This window comes from Athene noctua, chromosome 6 (genome assembly GCF_965140245.1).
Source record: "Athene noctua chromosome 6, bAthNoc1.hap1.1, whole genome shotgun sequence".
Lineage (NCBI taxonomy): Eukaryota > Metazoa > Chordata > Aves > Strigiformes > Strigidae > Athene > Athene noctua.
In genome coordinates this window covers 18187956-18213002 of record NC_134042.1, presented here as the reverse complement: position 1 = coordinate 18213002, position 25047 = coordinate 18187956, and the positions used below count along the sequence as shown (strand labels likewise).

Sequence of the window (25047 nt, the reverse complement as noted above, 5' to 3'; positions counted from 1 at the left end):
TTAAGCTTAAAGATTTCTCCTTGGGAAGAAAATCACTCTGCTGTGTTCAAACTAAGCATACTATAGCACACTTCAACAACAGCAGAAATCTGCCATCACTCTGAACGATGAGTGTCACAAAACCCCTTCTGAATGTCACACTGAGAAACACATCGTACCAGGCTAGCTGTAGGATTGATTTTCTTCGTTTCAACTTTCTTCTCTGCAGTTAACTTGCTTACTGATTGCTGAGCCACTTTAATTCTGAAACAAAATACATAGAAAAGACATCATTAGATCCAAATAAATGAAAGGTGTTCTGGCTCTGCTTGGTATATGTGCTCTACCTGTAAGTACCACCACCACTGATTTTTTTAGGCACATTAGCCCAACAAATTGATATTACTATTCAAAAGCACTAAATAAAGTACCAAAAGCAGATCAAAATATATTTTTAAATAAAGAAAAGCAAAAGCAAAAGGACAGCCTGACTGTATTACTGACTGAAAATGTGACCAGGCAAACAATTTCTCTGTTCTTGCAGGATCTGGGTTTTATGGAGTATCAAGGTTTTATGGAATATCTTTCCCATCAAAAAAGCTGCAGTGTCAAGGCAAGAAGATACTCCTCTGAAAAAAAAAACCCAAAAGCTAGCTGGCTCAATCTGTTGTATATACAGAATATACTATTTTAGTAGGCCATTTGCCAGGCTACACATTATATTTCGTCTGAAAACCTTGAAGTGAAAGCATCTGCCAGTTTTTCCTTAATGTTTTCCCCATTGCTTTACATGGAATTGACTGACTAACCTCACTGATGTGGTAACAGGAGGAGTGGCAAATTAGAAGGGGTTCTTGTCTAGGGGTAGTTAAACGTGTCTTGTGTGCAGCTACAGACCAGTCTACTGAGAGCACTATTGAGACAAGGGGAAAGAAGAGCATAAATCTGATTCGTCTGTTTCTTCCCTTTTGCTCTTAGGGTCTTGCATACAGAACCCTTGCTTCTGTGGGGACTTAACAAGAAGAACCCAATCAGAAGTTTAATCAGAAGGAAAAGGAGAAACAGAGAATTTAGCAAAAAGGGACTTGACTCTCCTCTTAGCAGAAAGGGCAGGGGAAATTATGTGCTAAACAGCGATAAAAAGGAAAGAACATTCTTGGCACTTCTAAGACAGGATCTGCCCAGCTATCTGTACTTTTAAAATGCTGATGCTATAAACACCTATTTTACAATTCTATATGCAAAATGCAGAGGGAAAGAAGTTGCAGTGAACTTTTACAAGCATGGAGAACTCAGCAAACCAATTTTCACTAATGCACACCAAATCAGTCTTTTACTAGAAGCAATACATTTCTTGGCATTCTTGTACTGAAAAATTCTACTTTCTTCTTCTATTTAATTTTTTCCACTGGCAGAAATAATTGCTATGGCCAGTCAAAAAGTATTTAAAATACCATGTCCAGTTCAAACCACTTTCGACACACTCAATTTTTGAGGAATTTTGGAAGAAAAGCAAAAAGGAAAGTGGATTATAGCTGCAATTACTGATGTGTACTTCCTTGCTGTAACACTAGCAGCAAACCAGACACTTTTAAAAATACAGAACGCATTCATAAGTTCATTATTGTGTTTATTAATGTTCAGTGTTGGAAACTAAAATTCCTTTTCTGAGCTATGTATTTTAGAAGCATCTACTGAGTAGTTACTGGTGTCACACTTTCCAGTGCTTAAGAACAGGAGGAAACAGTTACACTACATTTAAGTGAATTTATTTTCAACACTGTTTAGCTACAATGTTGATTCAAGCTGTAAATACATCCTCAAATACACAAATACGAAATTACTCTTATGTACATTTAAAAATATATCTGGGTATTCTTTAAAACTTAGTGTTCCCTGTTTCTACAGGTAAAGAACTAAATGGCAACATAACCAGCACAGTTTATTTCTTAATGAATGATAGCACCCATTGGACATACTCCTCACAACTACAAAGTTTATGCAGATGATGATGTATCGCAAGTGACAGTATTCAGGTTCAGTAGAATCATGCCAAGGGATCAACTTCTAAACTCTTCCCTATTTTGAGCACATTTTCTTTGCAATCACATTCTTTTTGGTCCTATGAATGGAATGTTTTCTGAATAGTTTTTAAATGTTTAGAGTGCATATTTTCATCTGAAGGGAGAATTCTAGGGATTATAAACTTTTAGATTTAAAAAGAAAATTACGAATGCCTGTCACTGATTTAGGTCTAGCTCTGTGTATTTTACTCCATATTTGCACAATTTCCAGGAAACCTATATTTTTAAAAATAGAATGCATAGTTTGGAATATAAAATAAACCATCTCACTAACATGATTTCAATCATGTGATATTTGGCTCATAAAAATGACAGACTAATTATATATTGCATGCTGGTCTCCTAGGGAAAAAAGCCATCACTTTGCTAACATATGACTGATAAGATAACATAAATGCATAATATAAGAGGAATGTAATATAAGAGGATTGTAATTCTTGGGATTTTTAAAAATCAAATGGCTCAACTGTAAGAAAGTAGTTAGCTCAGTAATTACATCAGTAGAGCACCCATGTTGTAAATGTGCCTTATAAACAAAAATAATTCTTTGTTAAACATGGACAGGATACTAGAACTGGCTGTTGTGTTTGGAAGCACTATCATTGAAATATGAAATAGTATGAAAACTATCAAACTCAAATTCATAAAATAACAGCAGTAGTCTAATCATAATATTTTTTCCATTATTTTACTTTCATTAAAGAAACCCTAGATATGAACATACAATATTAATTGTCCGTTAAAAGCTGTAACAGCCTTCTATCAAAACTTACTAACACACACAATATTCTTTACCTATGTCCAGCTCTGGAGTCCTCAGCAGAGGAAAGACATGGACCTGTTGGAGCGGGTGCAGAGGAAGATCACAAAAATGATCAGGGGGCTGGAGTACCTCCCCTGTGAGGACAGGCTGAGAGAGTTGGGGGTGTTCAGCTTGGAAAGGAGAAGGCTCTGGGGAGACCTTATAGCGGCCTTCCAGTACTTAAAGGGGGTACAGGAAAGACGAGGACAGACTTTTTAGCACGGCCTATTGAGACAGGACAAGGGCTTATGGTTTTAAACTGAAAGAGGGCAAATTTAGACTAGATACAAGGAAGAAATTTTTTACAATGAGGGTGGTGAGGCACTGGAACAGGTTGCCCAGGGAGGTGGTAGTTGCCCCGTCCCTGGAAACATTCAAGGTTGGGTTGGACAGGCCTTTGAGCAACCTGATCTAGTTAAAGATGTCCTTGCTCGTTGTGGGGGGATGGACTAGATGACCTTTAAAGATCCATTCCAACCCAAACTATTCTGATTCTATGATCTAAAGTTGAATGTGTGCATTTGACTGAGTCTGTTACTGAAACAGGTAAGTAAAAACAAAGGAATCACACCCTTAAAGAATGATTAGCTAGCAACTAGACAAACACAGCTTAGGTATGCCCCTCTGTTCACTCTATTTTTTTTCTACCACCTTTCCTTAGCACAAATAAAAATAATTTCCCATTTGTATAAATCATATGATAGCATAACTATGTTTGAAAAGTTTTTCATTTAAAATGCTAAAAATTAGAAGTATATTAAAATTAGAGACAAGATACAGAAAGAACAAAATTACAAATAATTACATTCAAAAGGATAGAACTAAACTACTAGTTATTTTCTGTTCTTTTCTTAGACCCATAAGTTATTAACCAAGCTGCAGATATACCACACAACATACTATTATTTTTTGTTAACTTAAATTATTAAACTCATTATAAAGTTAAGGCATTAATTGTAGTTTATGAGAATTTATACACATGTAAATTGTTTAACTTTTTCTTATAAAAGTATAAACTTCCTTGACTACTTCTACTTGTTCAGAGTCTGAACAAGTAGCTAAGTGATAGAATGTCAAAAGGTAAGGTAAATAAATATTCTATTAAATATCCCTTCTTCATTGTGAGTAACTGCAGTTATATTAGATGATAATAAAGGTGACCAATTTTAACATTTATACTTTATAGAAATCAGGTGGAATAGAAAAGAATTTGAGGAAATATAGGAAATCCACTTAAGTCTTGTGTTCAGCATAAGAGCCACAAAACATCTAAAGAGGACTTTGAAATACATTACTAAACATTTACTGTAGATTTACTAGTCTTACTTAGTTTACTAGTGACAATGGTTAGGGGGTGAGATTTACAAAGTATGGGCTTAAAATCTTTATGCAATTCATCTTTACTTAAGCTCATTGTTACTTAAGTGTTACATGAGATACCAAGTAGAAGTCTACAAGTCTTTTAAATACCTCCAGGGGTGGTGACTCAACCACTTCCCCTGGCAGCCTGTTCCAATGCTTGACAACCCTTTCAGTGAAGAAATTTTTCCTAATATCCAATCTAAACCTCCCCTGGGGCAACTTGAGGCCATTTCCTCTTGTCTTATCACTTGTTACTTGGGAGAAGAGACCAACATCCACTTCCTTTCAGGTAGTTGTAGAGATTGATAAGGTCTCCTCTCAGCCTCCTTTCCCCCAGGCTAAAGAACCCCTGTTCCCAGCTGGAAAGATAGCAAGGACTGCTAAATTCTGCAATTTAAGGAAGTTTTTTAGTAATTAAGAATTAATATGTATTCTGACAAGAACCTCCTCAAGAATCTTACTCTGGAGAAACAGTAGCAGAATCAAGTTCTGAGATAGATAGAGCTCTACAATCTACAGCTCACAGGTGTAGGGTGAAGAACATGAACTAAGCATCTCACCAACCAGTCTACATCCCTTTCTTCTGAGTTTTTGTTATGTGAATTAATGTACAGGGGAGCAGCTCACATGAACTGGACATTTAGAGAGGCATGACCATGAGGGGGAGTTTGGAAATGTGCAAAGGGATGGATTCAGTGAAAAGATTATTTTTTTTTTCCTATATCAGTATACAAAAACATGGATGGACACAGTAGTCTACCCATGTTTTAGAAATGTCATGGAAGAGAAATTGGGATTGAATCTAATAAATGTGAAATCAAGGAGGAAGAAAGGGGAATAGAAAAGTCAACAGAAGTATGTCTAAAACAGAAAAGCAAGAAGGGATAGAAGTGTGTAGTAAAACATGCTAGAAAAATAGTGACAATGACACTTCTGAACACAGAGCACCACAGAAGACAAAGAGACCAGAAAGTCTTTTAGAACAGCTTAATCACAACACGGAGACAAAAGGTGTGCAGGTGGTGCAAGAAATAACGAGGCCAAAAAATTAAGGAATGTAGGTCGGTTAAGCCTTGAAATCTGACCAGATGCAACATGGATGTGTTCAAAAGAAGAGTTACTCTCCTTCAACACTGAGCAAAACAGGTCAATATATGTTAATCAATAAAGAAGATGGGGTGTCAAATGTAATACTGAGCTGTACTGCACATTACCACACAATAAACAAAATCGAATTAAATTATCAGAACAATGTATTTTTAAATAGGAGAACCATGACTCCAATACTGCATATGGATCTTTACTATAAGCAATGGGGATATAATTGGCTTTTTCCTGCTTCTATGTGGCAGGTGTTGTCTTCCCCTGTAAACTGAATACAAGTCAGGTCTCTTAAATTAGAACATATTAGTGAAAAATAAAGACATTATTTATATTCAAAATTGTTATTTTTATTTAGTAACTAGGGACACAGAAGCTAAATCTAAACATAACCACGTATTTATTAAAAGTTTTTTTCATAAACTCAGGAAAATACTTTTCACCCTTACAGGGAAAGGGGGATCAAGCCAGGGACTAACCAGATAAATTCATTATCATATGCATCCCTGCTTCCCATTCAAGTCAGACAGAAGAAGGTGTGAGCTGGCACGCTCCATGCTCTGAAGCCCCCAGTTAGAAAAATGAGAATCCTTTCTAAACAAGTCAGTTGCTACTCATGTATGTTCAGGCTCTGCTATTGTGCAAAGACAGAAGCCAAATTATTTGGTTCTCTCTCAAACTCTTGATATTCTGGAACAATCCATTCTCTTCACTTCTACAGCTCCTTCCATGCAGCTGGAGGGTTATGTGGATAGCTGCGGGTTATAAAATATCTTGGAATGACAATTCTGTGCCACCTGAGCTTTCGACAACTTGAAGTTCAAACTTCTCCCATAAGACTGTGCTGGCATAGGAATTGTTGTGCCAACCAAATCTTCAGATATGGGTGGAGATGAACAAGCAGAGGTAGCTACAGTCAACATCAACTGTTCCACCTAGAGCCAAGCTGCATACCCAGCCCAGATCCTTAACACAGCTGAACAGTGACTTCTCTTGAGAGACTAAGAAATATCTCCATAGCTCAAATTCCTTTCATGTGTTACATGCCTTACTGTTCTCAGTCATGTAATTTCTGTATGCAGCCCATAAACTAATTCTTAAGTAACAGCACTGTTTCCTGAAAACAGTGTTAGCCCATGTAATATGGCTACATTATTACAGTAACAGGCTACATTCCAGTCCCAAAATTTTAGAAGACAGATGCCTGTGTATTACCTGACCTGGAAGATGATTTTATGGAGTTCTTGGTTAGCTTCACAATTAGTAGCCTTATAACAGAGTATGAAGTTTGAACATTGTCCACTTCTATTACTGTGTTGTACAATACAATTGCCTGATAAAGCCTTCAGGCTTAAATATTCTCGAGAGATCTTGGTCATTATTGATCAAATATTTTTGAATTTATGTTCACTAACTAAATCAGTACAAATACAGTAAAATGTATGTTGTCAGTGGAATTTGTCTCCAAACCTCAAATTGCTAATACACTGATATGTTTCTATTTTTCTGGCTTTACTGACAGTATTTTGATTGTCTGTATAAAGTGGGTGAGAAATTTTAGCTCTGTAGTCCCCAAAAAAATTATCTGTTTTTATTCCTTTAGGAAATCTGGTGCGTAAGAAAAAACAATAGGAAGAAAAAGTCTTCAACAATTCAGATAAAAAATATGCATCAGTTCATCTGACCTGGCCACTAGCAGATACCTAGGAGCATATAAAGACAGCCAAAGCATAAAATTATAACCCCCAGAATACTTTTACAGCTGGAAGCTCTCCTCATATGTAACAGTCCTTCACAGATATTTCTAATATGAATTCCTACTGTCACCATTTGGAAGCAATGCAAGCTTTTGGCATGTGGCATCTTGTGGCAAAGTATTCAATAGATTAAGTATGCCTACTGTAAAGAGGCATCACTGCATTTGCCTTGCACCAGCCACTTGCTAATTTCATTTGATGCTCTTCAATTGTTATGTGAGGTCTGTAATGACTTTTTCCCACTCACCCTGTATGCCTGTACAGATCCCTATCATATCCTTTTCAGTAGGGTCCTTTCCAAGCCAAAGAATTCCCCTGTATTTGAATGGTTCCTTATGCAGAAACTGTTCAGTACCAGATCCTTCTTATTCTTATCTCTCCCAGCTCTACCAACAACCTTTTGAAGAGGAACGGAGAAGAACTACACATGGGTAACTGTAGATTCATATAATGATTCAGTGATGTTTTCTATTTTGTTCTATAGCGCTTTTCTAGTAACACCGCACAAGAAACACTATTTTCTTTCCAAGAGCAAGAGCCTTGATGCAGCACTTTGACAGATCTGTTGTATGCTCTATGGAAAATAGCCATTTCAGTTTTGCAGCACAAGCCTGTAACTGGTAATTATCTCCTCAATTTGCCCCATAGCTACACCTTAACCTCAGAAACATGTAAAAATCCTCCCTTTTCTCTCTGTCTGCATTACTGAACAATCTGGTACAACTCTTCATTAATTCATGTACCAGCTACTTCAACCCTACCTTTCTGGTACAGACAAAGGCAACACTAGTCACCGAAAATCCACTCAAAATGCATGTGGAATGTAGACATGTAGAATGTCACCTTCTTTCCTTTCTTAAGCACAATTTACTTAAACTCACTCCAAAAGCTTTTCTATGACAAATGAACCATTAGCATCCAGTCTGGTAATGATATAGGGCTCATTGATCAGATTTTCTCACAGTTGTTGCCTTTTGTTCATGACACAATTTTGTGTACAAGGAACTCCCAGCATAAATCCATAAAGTCTCCTAATGATAATATTTAAAATATTTCCTTAAAATTCATTTATGCTGTGATGTCAGTTTGCCTTATTAGACTATTAGTTTAATATCACATGAAATAAACAAAATCCGTTACACTCATCTTTTGGCTTTTATCATACATGCAGATTGTACGATACCCAGATGATGCCCTGTTTTGGAGTGTTTGACTAATGCTCAGGACAGTGTTCTACCACAGTACAAACTGATCAGAATGGCTATAAATCTAGACTCTCACCAACTCTCATTGTCTTAGGTAACATATACGTGACATACAATAGATGAAACAAAAATACACTTTTAAAATAAAACTGTAAAATAAATATGGTCTTCTAAAATAGATATAATGTCTTGAACCAAAGATTATTTCCTCTTGCTCACTGTGATATTGAAAATGGGACAAGTGTTTCTGTCAAATTTCAGTCATTTATTAAGCACAAGGTAGCCTCGTAATTAGCTTAATCAATGGTTAAAATAACTATTGGTTATTAGCCTGTACTGCTAAAGAGATTTTGCAGTTTACATGTTTTCTCTTATGACCATGTGGTGTTACAAACAAGGACACTTCAGACTTTTTTCTTGTGCAGAAATAGAAGGCAATGAATATGATTCATTCTGCATTTAATAAATGGAAGAGTTGGGTAGAAAGCTATAGCCAGCTTCAATTTACTATAACAAACAAAAACTAGTTGAGCACTGCTCAGTGCTTTTTCTTTTGTTAGGACATTTTCATCTTTACAATTAGCTACCTACACTGCTACAGTCAGAACTTCTGCTTTTCAAAGCTGTACAGTAACGATTATAGCAATCTTATCTTTGCAGTGTAAGCAGTGGGTCAAATTAACAGCAATAATTCCTTTTATATATAATTATTTTATATTTGCAGGGTAACACCCATAAACACATAATGATAATCCCTGTCACATTTCTTTTGCAAAATGTACAATCACAGTTTGTGATGAAATTACTGCAAACTATTAGTATTTTTCCTGTATTTACACTTTTCCCCTATAATCAGAATTGGCTACAATATCCTCTTAAAATATACTTTAACAGATCTTGAATGCTTTAATAGACTTATAGATAGGCATTCATATATAGAGAGAGCATTTAAATTGTTATAAATACATTTGTTTTGATTCTGAATTCATAGACATGCCTACTGCAAATAAATGGAGTGAATTATATGCACTCTACCATGGTGTGCCTTCTTGACAAAAAAAAACCCCACCGTTGTTTTAGTCTTCAATTCAGTTATCATCTCAAAATATTAAAAACAAAGCATAAAAGCAATTGATGTACCTGGATGCACAGACATACTAAATTATAAAAGTTGTCAATAACAAAACTGGGGTTTGACACAAAACAGAACAAAAGTCTACAACATTTGGTGAATATTATGGTGCATTTACATTAAGCTGTTTGTCAGAGATGAAGATGTAGTTGTCAAAGCAAATTTTATTGTACTGTAGTTTCTGAAAGAAAACTATTATCATATTGCTATCAGGAATATGGTTTTGAAATCTTTCTTCATTTATCTCTCCAGTCATTTATTTAACATATCACATCACATCATATCATATCATACCATACCGTATCACATCGCATCACATCACATCTATCGAGGTTAGTTATCTATCTGTAACTCTGTCTTGCATTCCTAAATGGTGTGCAATTTTTATCCAGGAAAGAGACAATGATTCAACTATATTTTGCAGGCAGCTAATTTATTTTCATGGTAGGTTAAATGCAGGGCAGCTCAGTTAAAATGTTTCCTTTACTTTAGGAAAAAGTCTCATAGAAATCTAATTAGATTTCTACAGTTGTGTTACATTTGGGAGCCAAGTAGTTTTTAGACTAAACACGCTCTTGCAGCTGAGGCTGTCATTTACTTCAAGGCGGTACTCTTTTTTCCTGAAATTTTCTGTGATTTTAAAGTTGACTGTTATACAATGCAAAGTATTTAGTTTTGAGAATAAAAATTTAATTGTGGAATCTCGGATCTTTTGACCTATTTTTACCACTATGAATTGTAAGCTAATACATTTTTAATTATACCTTTACATAATGATAATTCTGCATATTATAAGTAATTTTTAATTTTCTAAGCCATATTTATTGAGAGACAAATTATAATCCAATATTAACAATCCTATATAATTTAAACAAGGAAATCTATTCTTAGGTTTCTATGTGACTAGCTAATTCAGATACATTTTATGCTGTTTCTGCAGTTCCTCCTGAAATCTGAAGGGTAATCCAATTGTAAATGTGTTCACATAAGTATCTCAATGCCTCAGTTTCAGAACCCAAGTTTAAAAATACTGACTAACACTGCCAATTCTTCCTCTTTAAAATTTCCTTTAAAACAAAAGAATTGGTTCATGGCAAACAGATTTTTTTAAAAAAATTAAATGACAATATTTAAAAATGCAAAACAAACAGTGCATCCAATTAATTAGCGCGTTAAGGCAGACAGCTGTCCATTCCTGTCATACTAAGGTTTTTAGTTACCAAAGTGCACAATGACGCTTAACTTGCTTTCAAACTTTTCTGGACAGCAGCTCATCAACTGTTAGTCTCATACTTTGCAAAACACAATCCTTAAATGGTCATGACTTTACAGGACATTTTCAGGTAATGAAGATAACTTTTCCATCATTCTAATCTACTGATTTCATGACCATATATACTAAATCTACAGATTCTTCTTTTCAGTGGCACATTATAAAACAATTTAGGATGATGAAAACAGTTCTTCTGTCATTCTAATTCAGTTATTACACAAGGTTCCTCATTTCGGCAGCTCATTGTCTTGATGAATTACCCAAATTTTGAATGCAAAGGACAATGACATGTACTGTAAAGGACAATCCTTTTGAGATTAATGAAATAATAAAATGATTAATGAAATAATAAAAATAATTTGAAGTGAAGTCTGAAAAACAGCATGTATTTGTATACATATATAAAATCCAGAAAGTGTCAGCACTCTGAAGTATTATAGTAACTGGTGCTCTGCGTTCTACTGGCATTGCTTTACATTTATGAATAGGAGTAAAGGTATCCATCAAAGGGGCTAATGAAATATTTGTGCTGTATTTTTATTTGTAGATTTTCTTTATATAATTATTAAACCATGAGAAATTCTCATCTCACCCCAGTAGAAAAGCACAGAATATATCAGTTCATTTACAAAGATTTCTTGAGCATTGTATTAAGAAAGTAAAAAAATTAGAGAGTGTTAAAAGATTTATAATGCATTTTAAATCCATTTCTTTGAAGGGATGATGGTATACCATCAGCAAGGTGATAATTACATAAAAAAAGGAATGGATGTATGGTCTGCACTTTGTTTTTCCTTGGGTAGTTAATTTCTATTCCTCCTAACTGCTTTTGGAACAAAAGCAAGTAATGATTCAGCAAACACATCCCTAAGATGATCCATATCATGATTACAGCAATCTGCCAGTGACTGTTTATTTTATACAGTTTTTAACGTGCAAAACAAACTTGCATATTGATCTAGACACAAGGAAATAAGATTATTTGTAAATGGTTGCAGTTGTCAGCTTCTAAATTCAATCTAATCATAACAGAGGTGATACAAAAAGCTACAACTTTAAGTGTTTAAAATCTGTAATATCTGTAAAACAATGGTGATAAGGTTGATAATTGGGAATTTAGAATTTCTACATCTTGTCTTTTAATAACGACTTCTACATGAAGCTGAAAGCCCCACTGATATGGAGCAAAATGGAAAAAGTAAGTGTAAATGAGTTTACAACTTTTGTTGATACTTCTAAAGACATTTTTCTCTAAATGTGTCAACTTGGAATAAGGATCTAGATTTATATTTCATGTTGAAAGTGATTAATCCATTCTTTGCCAAAGCATGACACCATTACCACTCTTTAGGTCTTTTCAAATGGATTGAGATATGGTAAGCATGGTACTCTTGTGGTGGAATTGGTTTTCTTTGTAAAAGATTTTAAAACTTCTTTAAGAAAATCAAGAAAATAATTGAAGGTTTTCTTTTTTTTTTTTTTTTTTTCCCCTTACTCTGACTAATAAAATCAGGAGACTGGTGAGATCTAGCGGCAAGTAGTTTGATGTCCTCAGCAGGACACCAAAAGTCAGAAGTAGTGCTGTAAATTCAGTGTGGGGCTTCGACACTGTGCTAAGTGTGGCCTGAATCTCTGGGGCTTCCCTTTGATGCAAGTGCAGTATATTAACTGGAAAAGCATTCACTTTTATTTGTCTGTACTGTCTGCGACAGCAATATCGCCTCATTTAGGCTAGTTCAACATGAAAATGCACAGAGAAGCAATCTGTTACAAATTAGCACAGCTCCCCTTTCATTTTACTAGCTAGTAATTGGAAGGGGTTACAAAAGTGTAATTTATCAGATTATATGTGTTTATCTTTTTGTGGGGACAGCATGCCTTTGGTGAATTTTCCTACGCACCCTGGGGGAATAATCTTTCCTTGATGTCCATTAGATCTGAAAGAAAACAATGACGCCTGTGAAATATAGGAGTATAATTTGTTGGGTTTGAGAAGGAACAGTTTCCCAGACATCTAAAATGGTATTAATGACTTTATTAGAACCTTACCGTTCCTTGGAAATGCTTTTGCTCTCTCGTTTCCAAATGGTCTTGAAGTCACTGCAGAATTCGTACCACACCGTGAAAACGTAGTTTGGTGTGATCTCTTTCTCGCCAGGCTTTGGCTTTATCCCAAAGTAGCCCACTGTTTCTTCAAAGCTATGAGGGACGGGGGAAAAAAACTGTCAACACATAAGCCCACTGGGGAAACGGTTTCTCTGAGGGCCGGTTCCTGATTCAGTAGTCAAGGCTGGTAATTACCATAACTTCCCCTTAGCCTTGGAAATCAGAGCAGCAACTGATGCTGAATATAAGTAACCTTCCAACACCTACCTCATTCCCAGGAGGATAACTTACAGATGCATGAGCCATCATAGAGATATGTCACACAGGCAAGTCGTGGGCATTCAATTTTAATGAGAAAAACTTAACTTCTTGCATTTCAGGAAATGCTATATTCTATCTATTTCTTTAATTTTATTCTACAACACTCCATGAAGATCTTATTCTTCCATTTATTTTTATTGAAGAACTATGTTAGAGTGACATGACAAGTCAGGAAAGAGTCTCCAGGCTTGGTTAAAAATAACCTTCAAATGCTGCAGGAGAATTGGGAGTAGTAACAAAAAAGGCACAGACAGTGCCAATAGTCAGTTTTCAGAGTTTTCACTGAAAATGAGTTACCTCCTTCCACATGTGTCAATAAGCAGACAATTAATTTTATGAAAATACAATGGCAATATTTTAGTGCTTTTCTATTTCATAATGTGGCTACTGAACTGCTGTACAGCTGGATATTTTCAAAACAGTCTCTTACGATATACAATAATTCCAATAGCATTTTAATTGATCGTCCGTTTTTAACCTTTATGATATGACTTTGTATAGATAAAATGGAATTATTCACATGACTAGGTACTTATCTAAACAAAACAAAAGAAAAGTATGTTCACTTTTGGAAAGGCTGAATCATTTTTCTCTGAAAAGTAATGTAACAATCATAAAATTATGGTTATACTTATTAAAAATAATGTTATAATCTAAAAAGAAAGGTAACAATGTATTTTAAAACACTTATTTTTCTTGCAATACTGATTTAAGCAAAAGAAAGTTATATTCCTCTTTACAGTTGCCAATAGGTCCTAAATCTAGAACACAGGAATGTAAGTCTTGAAAATAAAATAAAATAAATAAGAGGTATTCTAAAGACTTGTAAGGAGTCCCCAGCTATTCAACAGATGTTACTTGAGCAACAGATGCAGCTTCAGCAAATATTTCTTTCTTAACTTATACTTGCATTTGCATAGTCCACATTGCACGTTTTCATATGGAATTGCCAAGGTTAGGGTCAAGTTTTTTTGCCTTACGTTGAGATTCAAGCTTTTAGCTAGGCTTGAAGAATATAAAATAACCATCAAAAAATACAGAAGTTACCCCCCCCCAAAATAAAGGAATATTTACTCCAGCTGCTTCACAAAGTAAAGAAGCTTGGATTTTAACCACATGAGCCAATATGCTCTGGTTGTTTTTTAATACTTTAAAGATGGATACAGCTTCTAGGACATGCTGAAGAATATCACATATTGCTGAAGGTGAGTTATTAATATTATAGTTTCTTAAAATTCTCATATATGATAACCTTAACCTTTTTAATTTCTTACATATGTTTTGTATGAAACATGTAACTATATTTCAAGTTAATTGGTGACCCATGGTAAAGGCATCACAACGAAGTAATTATGAATAGGCCCATAATATTCAGAGCTAAAGGGTCCTGTAGTGACAGTACAAGGAGAAAATAAGTAAATAAATAAATAAACTAACATAGCTTTAAATATCTGTGTAAACCATTCTGGGATTTCAAACCCTAAAAAACTAAAATACTTTATTCACAAACACATGGTTAAAACAACTTATGTCTACTGGCCAATGTCATTTCCACTACATTCACCTGGGCCAGATACTACTCAAGTGTTCATACCCCTTGACTAGGATGGCTAAGCCAGACCAGAACAGCCAGACCAGAAACTCTTTCCTTAGGTTTGCTTCATGTAACAGCAGCCCTGGTAGCATCATGTTCTCTTCTTCCTAGCAGAATCCTTCTCCATCCCAGCTTTAGCTGACATAGTTGTCTCTGCATGCTCCAGGATTCTGAATTTCTGCACACTCTGCCTCACTCTGCCTTCATTCTGACACTTAGTCCTCATCCCCTCCTCATGTTTCATCTTCAGCACTTCCCCCAGTAGCACTGGTTTGCTTTCATCCATCTTAATCTAGCTTCCTGGGCTGCTTTCTGACTTCCAAAAGTAACAGACCTTTTTAGCAGTAATTTAAAATACTGAATGTTTAGTTACTGATTGAAAAACTCAAACACCTTATCAGACAACTAATTCCTTAAGTCAGTTGCAAATTAAACGTACCCTCATACCCTGGAGTGTCTGCTCAAGAAAGATTGCAAAGCAGGTAGAATATGAAAGAGCCTGTACCACAAAAGGTAGGTTTGTAGCTAGGTAGAAAGGAAGCAAGCCAGCAAGCCACCCTTGACAAATGAGATTAAGAGGTAAAGCCCCAGCTGATGTCAGCCAACAGTTGAGCCAATTTAGGCACTTTCTGCAAGTTCACAAGGTTAAAGGCAGATCCTTCCCTCTCACAAAACTATAATTCGGTAAATAAAATTTATTAGAAATAGTAACTTATTAAATATTTGGCTATCTATAAATCAATTTCTCTCATTTCTCCCCCTATTTTGCCTCCTTTGGCCTAAGTAAGACTCAGATATTCAAGTAATAAAAACATTAGGATTTCACTGGTTTCTTAGTATACTGTATTCGATAGACTAAGTGCTGAAACCATTCTGTGACAATGAAACACATTTTTACTACATTAAGTAGTTAATCGGTTCTTACAATATTCTGTAAAACTCTGATTCAACTCAATATGGACAGTAATTAAAACCTCAGAGTACACTGTTTGGCTAAATATTCAACTGAACTTTTTCCTGGAAGACTACATAAGAATTTTTCAGAAAGCATATTACCTCTTTGAAGTACAGATCCTTTTTCCTATTTAATGTAATTTCTAAGATCAATAACATATTTCACCAAACCAAACTTTTAGAAAACACTAGCAAAAACCTTACCATTTTTGCGCATTTTCCAAACTGCTCTCTTCTTTTTTACGCTCTTCTTTAGCTGCCAATGAAAAACATTTCAAAGATATAAATTACTGCCTTACTGTTTTAAGAGATCCCACAGATTAAACATCTCAAAATCAGATAGGTTGTATACTAAATATCGTAAAAGTGGCAACTACTTGCTAATTTTCAATTTTGATTTATTTCTTGTACCTAAATGAATGTTTCTAATGTATAAAGTGTATTGGCTTTGAAAAGCCATGTAAAATCCATACTATAATACACAGTGGTAGACATTAACCTGAACAAAGAGCAAATAATTAAGCTTGACTTTCGGATTTAAAAAAAGAACATTAAGTTGTGTATATTTCTTTATTGTTGCAGACCTGAACTTACAAATTTAAACCTGTTTTTGCAGCACAAATAATTGGAAGTTCAATTGGAACTGAACAGGTACCAAACATAGTTAACACCAACTGTTCCATATAGCTATCGCATTTTGTTCAGGAAGCTGGAAAGTGAAAACACATGTACTAAGTTTTAAATGTATGGTATGTACATGATTTTTTTGAAAAACCAGCCAAGATTTTGAAATATGGTTAGCGAATCTGAGCCCCTCTGTTACAGAATGCTCACACGAACTACTTAAAAGGATTTGATTTTCAAAGGATGGGCATTCTCTTTTGAAAATGTTTCCTGAGCTGGATACTCAAGCAAAAGCACTAGTTTTTTCACAAAATGTTGATCAGTTCTTCTTAATACGATGGAGCAACTTTAGCTGCAGCAGAATACCACATATGTAAAACAATACTAACATGGAAAAGTTATTCCTATTCCACATTAGAATAGTTCTGTAAGTGCAAATGTTAGTATAAACAGAATTCAGATACTTCTTTATACAAAGATGAAAAACTATCTTTTTGCTGCTTGGTCTATAGGAGTGCATTGACTGGTCGGAATACAGTTACAAACTTGAGTTCACAGACAAGGCCAATGAGAAACCGATCCTGAATGAGTCCATTTCATTATAAGGCTACTGACACAGAGGTTTGTACTAAGACAGATAAAATACCTTACAAACTGGATTGCTTCAGAACATTTGCTGTTATCAAAACAAATTAATTTAAACTTATATGTTTACCTATATTGAGCAAGTGTGTTGGAGATAATTATTCAGATTATTTCAGGATAGCAAAAGCCAGAAACTATGTTGTATGCCCTTTGCAGGAAAACAATTCTATACCATTAAATTTTCCACCTCAAATCTTGGTGGCAAGACAGCTGCAATTGAAATAGAGCAGCTCTGATTTATTGTGTTCATCTCAGGCTCCTGAGAAATTCAGCTGAAGTTAACCTACTCAGTTTAAAGTAGAAGAAAAAGTGTGACTTCTAGGAAAGAACACACTAAGTTTACATTAATTTAACAGTGTGTGTATTGGTGTACCAACATAAGGGAAAAGAGGAAGGAAGAAAATAACTGTATTATATGACAAACAGTATTTAACTATAAGCATGTTTGCCAAGGAACTACTTAAAAACATTTATTTGAAATTTAGATGTTGAGAATTGTTAAGAAAATGAACAACTCTATGCAACAAATTCTAAGTAAATAGCAGTTACAAATACCACAAGACAAGAAACCAGAGCAATTCTCTAATCTTCCATACAATTTCTAAGTAATCTTTCACTCAGAATTTGTAATATCCTGCTCTTTTTCTCCTCCTACATAACCTGAAATAACTAACACTATCAATGTTGTCTGTAAAGGTTTCCACACAACTTTGTATTTTCCTCAACAGTCCTTAAAGCTCCATAGTGAAGATATCAAACCTCCTCTTAACTTGTGGAATTACTGAAGGCAATTAAAATGAATTACATAAATGAAATAATGTCTTTCTTTTTATTTCTATGGAAACACCACATTTACTTGCATAGAATTTCCTTTTTTGCTGAAGTGGGATCATGTAATTCTTTCATCCTTAGATCACATGCTTGATTTTGGTTTCCTCAGTTTCCTTAAGATAAGAACGTAATAACAGCCCTATCAGATTGGCACAGGGATTCATCTAGCCTGATATCCTGCCTCTGGCAGACACTGAAACAGGTGTTCAGTTAGAGTTAAGGACCAGGATGAACACACAATCCTTCCCCCAAGTGTTCTCTGCCTCTGTAATTCATACAAAATGCTTCTTGCATTGGAGGTCATAATTCTCAATTGATTATCTCCCAAGAACTTTCTCATTCTCTGCTGAAGCTTTTATAAACTTTTTAGCTTCCACAAACTTCTGTGGCAGTTTATAGCCTAACTATATGTAGCACATTCTATTTGTTTTGAAATGGACTCCCAATATCACTTTCCATTTCCTATATCAGAGAAAAGCATGATTGCAGTCACTGAAATACAGTGACTACTGGCATTAGCTTTTTGATTAGGATGCTCTTGAAGCAAACTTCCTCACTGTCCCCATTTATTGAGCATTGATTTGGTATGCAGATAAGTTTTGGTGCTTGCAAACTAATCTCCATTAGGAGGAAACTAAACAGGAAGCTCCACAGCGAATGCACTCCAACACTTAATAGGGACAAAAAGACCAAAATAATGCTTGAGCCTTCAGACAGCTTTGAAACACATGAGGTGCAGATGTTCATCTCAGATTAAATCTAACTCAAAGCTTAATTCTCTACTGCAAACACACTGGCCTCAGGCTCTGCTCTTTCAATCTGCTGATCCAATCCTACTGCACCAAATTATTCCATAATGTAGCCATAGACATTCTACATTACATGCAAACAGACTACATAGAGGTCCTTCAGAATGACTTCCCATAAACTGCATTGGGTATGGAAACACCCTTCTGTCTGGCCTTAGAGTCAATAGGCTTGACCAGCTTTGAAAATGACAGGGAACTGTCAAATGTAAAGTCTTCTGTCTGGTCTCACATCTAAGTGCAAGTTCTTAATATGCTCTATTGTTTGGATTTGGTTAAGTCTATATCCTGAATAAAGTATCAGATCCTGTCCTATGACAAGCAGACAATCTTAAACAATATATCTTCTCTGAACATAGATATGAAAGCCACGATCAATTAAGAATTTCTGTGTCTTTCTGCAGACAAGAACTTTGAAAGGAAAACAAGTATTTACAAAACATGCAGTTTTAATTTGACAGCTATAGACTCTGACAACCAGCCACTAGTCTTGTTCATCTTGCTATCTGTATCTAGCTCAAAGAATAAGACAATAAATGGACTATGATGTTATGAATTTGCCTTATGAACCTGAGATATTTCTGGTGACCTACTTTTACTGAAACGAAGAGTTGGGACCCCATAACAGTTATGAGTGAAACAGTACTAGAATAAAATGGTAACACGTACCCCCCAACTTATTTCTTCTACATATTCTACTTGCTGAGGATCGAACAGCATGTCAAACACTATTTTGAGAATGAGAAATTACCAGAAAATATTTATTTTTAATGGGGTCTAATATATGCACAGCAGCTTCCAGTTACAACAGAACCAAGACCTCTTCATGCATCAGGCTACTGTGAAATAGTTCCTCAAAGAACAAAGGAAAGAAAATATCGGATACTGGCACAGACTGTAAGTTGGAGAAGGTCAGTAACTAAGAGAGGCAAGCACAGAATGTGAAACTACTTACTCTAAGAGGGGAGGACAAAGAAAGAAAAATGGGTAGACACAACTGCACAAAACCCTCAAGTTAGTTCTTTCCCTCTGGTGAAAATTTTTAACACTTACTGAGTCTGACTAGATAAATTTTCTAGTATTTCTCTGTGACCTTAAATATATGAGTGTATGTAAGAAGGATAATTCACCCAAGTCTACAGATCTAGTTGTACCCATTACAGCTTTTTTATTTTTCACTATCTTACTATTTATAACTTTTCTAAGCATTCTGAAGCAATGACAATCTTCAAAATTATGAGAACACTCAGACGACTAGCAGTTAGGATGGAGACATCATAACTCTTAGTTTTATATTCTAAGGCTGAGTTCATGTGGTTCAAAAACGTATGCTTCATGAACTTTTAAAGACTGGTAAATTACAGATTTTTCTGCAGGGGAAAAAAAACACCCTAAAACAAGGTATTTGGGGTTTTTTGCCTCAAAAAAGGAAATAGGTATTTTCTGACTCATGTCCTCCAATCAAACACAGTTAAGATCAAGACAGATTCTAGGATAACACGTAGACCAAAAACCCCCCCAAAAACATCCCCAGAAACAAACAACAAAACCAACCAACCAAAAAAAAAACCCCAAAATAAAACATGCAAAACCCCCCAGAAAATCCCTAATGACATTCCTCACTGAACTATACAGAGCCTGGACAGAGGTTGTTGAAATGGTGAAAAAAGGTTATTATGACATTTTCTAGGCTCACAAGAACTTACCTTCCTTATTAGACAAGACTAAAACCTCTTAAGTAGTCACGCTGAAAGGTAGTCAAAAGATGAAACCTGTCCTAGAAAAGTACTAGCCGCTTAATCAAGGTTTGAGAAAGAAAAGTATATCCCCAGAGAGACTCAGCTGGGTTATCTTTTTCCATAGTGTCAAATGTCACATTCTATCTCATTACTGTGTAAGGAGAACAAACAACAATAGACCTTATTCTCTTGGTCTTTTTAACGCACAAAGACATACCACCATTTGATAACAGAGATCCAAATCTCTTAGAAATTATACATTGCTGATATATTTGGGTATCAGAAGCTGAGCTTAGAAGACTCTATGACTAAAAGGATACTAAATAAATCTCCTCCCTCAAGTATAATTGTCATACAAGGGAAACTTTTTAATAACCCTGTTCAATCAGGTACTATGCAGAGTGGAAGAAAAAGCTCAAAGGTGGCCTTCCAGGTGGGCCAAAAGACTAGAGAGGATCATCAAAAGCAATATAGACGTTCTCTGGTTTTGTACAAAATTCTGGACATGCTTGAACTCCTACACACTATAGTAGTACAAACAACAGCAGGATCAACAGCAGGATGAATTTAGCTGTCTTTGGGTTTGGTTACAACAGATCTATTACCAGTGAAACTTTCCAAATAGACATAATTTTTAACAAATCCATTACTCAAGACTTACTGGACTCTAAGTAATGATATGGAAAACAAATTTTTCACAGGGGTATGCTTGCTAACACATGGCAGTTATTTGAGCTGCAAATAACTATCATGAACAATTAAATGAAACTGTGCTTTCCTAAGCATTGTTATTTTAGAGTCATGGGGGGATGACTGTGGCAAATAGCTATGCACCACATAGCCACTCGCTCACTTGTCCCCCCTCCCCTGCAGTGGGATGGGGAGAGAATAGGAAGAGTAAAAGTGAGAAAATCCTATGGATCAAGATAAAGACAATTCAATAAGTGAAGCAAAGGAGAAGAAAAAACCCCAAGAGATGCAAGGGCAATTGCTCAGCACCTTCCACTGTAGACTGATGCCCAGCCATTTTTGTAGCAATGACTAGACTACCTCTCCCAGATTCCTTTCCCCTCCTTTTTCATTGCTGAGCTTGACATTACATGCATGGAATATCGCTTTGGTCAGTTTGAGTTGGCTACCCAGGTGCTGCACTCTTCCAGCACTTGCTCACCTGTGGCCTACTTGCTGGGGGGACAGAGTGAGAAAAAGAGAAAGCCTTGACAATGTGCAAGTGCTGCTCAGCAACAGACAAAACACTCCTGTGTTATCAACACTGTTTTAGCCACAGTTCCAAAACACATCCCCATACTGGCTGCTACGAAGAGTATTAACTCCATCCCAGCCAGACCCAGTACAACAGCACATAGCCACACAGAAAAATCATTGTGGATGAATCTGAAGATTTAGATCAATTAGATCATTTGGACAGTTTTTAAGCATAAAATTATTTTTTTATTGTAGCCAAGGTGTGCAGCCATTTAATTTATCATGTTAAACAATCAGTAGTTTCCAATGCAGTATGTAGTTTTATTGTTTAGCTGGTGATAACAAAGCCAACTGCATGTGGCTAACAATTTACAACCCCCAGCAGCGCTACAGGCTTGGGGAGGAGTGGCTGGAGAGCTGCCAGTCAGAGAGGGACCTGGGGGTATTGACTGACAGCTGGCTGAATATGAGCCAGCAGTGTGCCCAGGTGGCCAAGAAGGCCAATGGCATCCTGGCTTGTGTCAGCAATAGCGTGGCCAGCAGGGACAGGGAAGGGATCTTACCCCTGTACTCGGCACTGGTGAGGCCGCACCTCGATTCCTGTGTTCAGTTTTGGGCCCCTCACTACAAAATGGACATTGAATGACTCGAGCGTGTCCAGAGAAGGGCAACGGAGCTGGTGCAGGGTCTGGAGCACAGGTCGTACGAGGAGCGGCTGAGGGAACTGGGGGTGTTTAGTCTGGAGAAGAGGAGGCTGAGGGGAGACCTCATCGCCCTCTACAGCTCCCTGAAAGGAGGGTGCAGAGAGCTGGGAATGAGCCTCTTTAACCAAGTAACAAGTGATAGGACGAGAGGGAATGGCCTCAAGTTGCGCCAGGGAAAGTTCAGACTGGATATTAGGAAGCATTTCTTTCCAGAAGGGGTTGTTAGGCGTTGGAATGAGCTGCCCAGGGAGGTGGTGGAGTCCCCATCCCTGGAGGTGTTTAAGAGTCGGGTCGATTTAGAGCTTAAGGATATGCTGTAGGTGGGAACTGTGCTAGGAGAACGGTTGGACTAGATGATCTCCAGGGTCCTTTCCAACCTAGATGATTCTGTGATTCTATGATTCTAATTTATACAAAGCGTTCATAAGTATAATCACCATCCGTTTAATCTTTTTGTTATTGGTGTTATCTTACTGTCTAGAAAAAGATAGGGCCTTGCATAAAAAGGCCATGAATAGTATACATTGCAAATGTTATGAATGAACAATTTGTGTACCTCAACACATGAAAATATATTTCATTACATGACAATGCCACAATCTGCTTTCTTAAAATGTGAATTTTAAAGGAACAGAAATCAAATAGAATGTTTTAAACAAATTAACAAATGTCACCTGTAAATGAACAATTATTAGTGAAAATACACATATGAACAGAAGAGAATGTAAAATCAGAAAATGGATCATCTCTATTTTCCTTTTTTTTTTTTTCATTAATGAACTGGAATATACTGTATCTTGAAAACATGGCTTGACTAACAAGAATAAGTATGGTACTAAGTATGGAAATTGGGGTTTTGGAATTGCTAAAGACAGATATTCAATTTCTAATTTAGTAGCATATGTTACTTGGATTAAGTTTAACATTTCATATAGACTGAATCCTATTAGAACTGTTTTACTTATTTACATCCTATAATAAAGAATATAGCAACAGAGGGTATAGAAGTTTTCAGAAAATAAGTTCTCATAATAAAAATTAATTTTGTAATTTCAGACATTTATGCCTTTCATTCTAATTATTGAATAGGCTTTCTCAACAATCTTAAAAAGTTTTTAGCAAATTATGAAGTTTCAGAAATTCTAGAGGAGGTGTGTATCCTGTTCTAGGAAGAGTTAAACTCAGGGAAACTCTATCTAGAGCTCTACATAAAACCTGAATTTTCTGCTATTTCTACATTATCATATTGAGTTACTTTTAATATATCTTTTGGGAAGTAATATTACTTTTAAGTTAGTTCTATACAAAATAATTCTGATTATTTAAGAACTGACTTCATATATAAACACAGCAAGTAGGAGAGAATGCATACAGTGTACAATTTTTCCCATTTTATTTTTCATTGTATTGTATTCAATTTCAGTTTGAAAACCACATACTTAATATGACTTCAAATTATTTCATGTGGCTACAGTCCACCATTCTCATGCAGGAGCTTTTTTGTCTTGTAAAAGTTTTATATTTCAGAAATAATAAAAAAACTTGCGTTCTATGTACAGATTCCTAGCAACCATTTTTTCTAATACGTATTACTTGATTGACCTTCTTTGGCTGGTTACTAACTTCTAATTGGTAGGCCTTAGGAAGTCATGGAATTCAGTAGACAGCCTGGAAATTACATGTAAATATTTCACTGTATGTCTAATATAGTCTTCTACTCTGTACATTAGAATGCAAAAAATCCTCAAAACAAATGATCCCACACCCACCAAGAGATTTTCCTTCTATGGTATCAGTTAAGCAAGAAGGTCTGGGAGCAATGGAATCAATGAAACTTGGCCTACTGTGGATCTGTATTTTAGAGTTAGTTCCCAGATGGATTCATAAATGTTTAATTAAGGGTTGAGTTCATGATACAGCCTTTCTCTCCCTGGAAGGCTAATAGGGTCACTCTTGTCTATTTAGTCACATATTTTTATTGAGATTTTAAGAGCTTAATATCTTAGGATCTCTAACACTGTCACATTTGGTCAAAATTGGCCAACGTATTAAAAATTATTGGCAGGGGAACAATCAACAAGCAGTGTGATAACATAAGCCTTATTTCCTTTACCTCTTCTCTAAATTAGAAGATATCACATTTTGAACATGGGATTTAGCTATATAGTTTTTTTTAAAATGGTTTAAATACTGGTATAGACATCTTAAATCCTTTCAAAACAATCTTCAGAACACTTGCTGCCATGAGGTCTTAATCATGCTTCCCTGAAACAGTCCTTACAAGTTTATTTTCCTTTGCAGTGGTACAAAAATTGTTTTTAACTAAGAAAGCCACATCCAATGATGAAAATGTACAAATGTTGCTATCGTACAACGAATCTCTGTGCAGTCTTGGAAAACTGCTTAACAAACAAGTTTCCCCACAAGTAATCAGGAATTAGTTACCAACCTGTATCTTAGGTACTGGGAAAGGACTAATTAACGTTTACCATATAGAAATGGTTAAACATTATAGAAGAGTCAGTATTTTTAATGTTACCAAACTGTAACAAATTGTAGACATTTGTACACACACAGAGGCACACAACACCAGCAGAACACACTCAAGCAACACATTCAAGAAAGTGTTTATTATCATAGGTAATAAAAAACCTAGGAAATTATGTTTTCTTTTAAAAGTGATAATGCTGTCTATAAACGTGCCAGAAAAAGTGTTGAAAGTCATTATACCAGAACGTTAGAACTAACTATCAAGAAAAAAAAGTTATATTTATTTTCATAAAGCCCTATATTTCTTAAAACATATGTTTCTCAGGACGATG

General features: G+C 35.6%; 1 protein-coding gene across 2 annotated transcripts in view; it reads right to left on the bottom strand.

Annotated features, from left to right (window-relative positions):
- The window catches only part of LOC141962124 (formin), a 149109-nt gene that overhangs the window by 9378 nt on the left and 114684 nt on the right, over positions 1–25047 (bottom strand). For both annotated transcript variants that reach the window (XM_074909781.1, XM_074909782.1), the window contains 3 exons: positions 15875–15926; positions 12745–12894; positions 159–243 (listed from right to left, as the gene is read on the bottom strand). In XM_074909781.1, coding sequence (XP_074765882.1) covers positions 159–243; positions 12745–12894; positions 15875–15926 — 287 coding nt within the window. The remainder of the gene's footprint in view (positions 1–158; positions 244–12744; positions 12895–15874; positions 15927–25047) is intronic.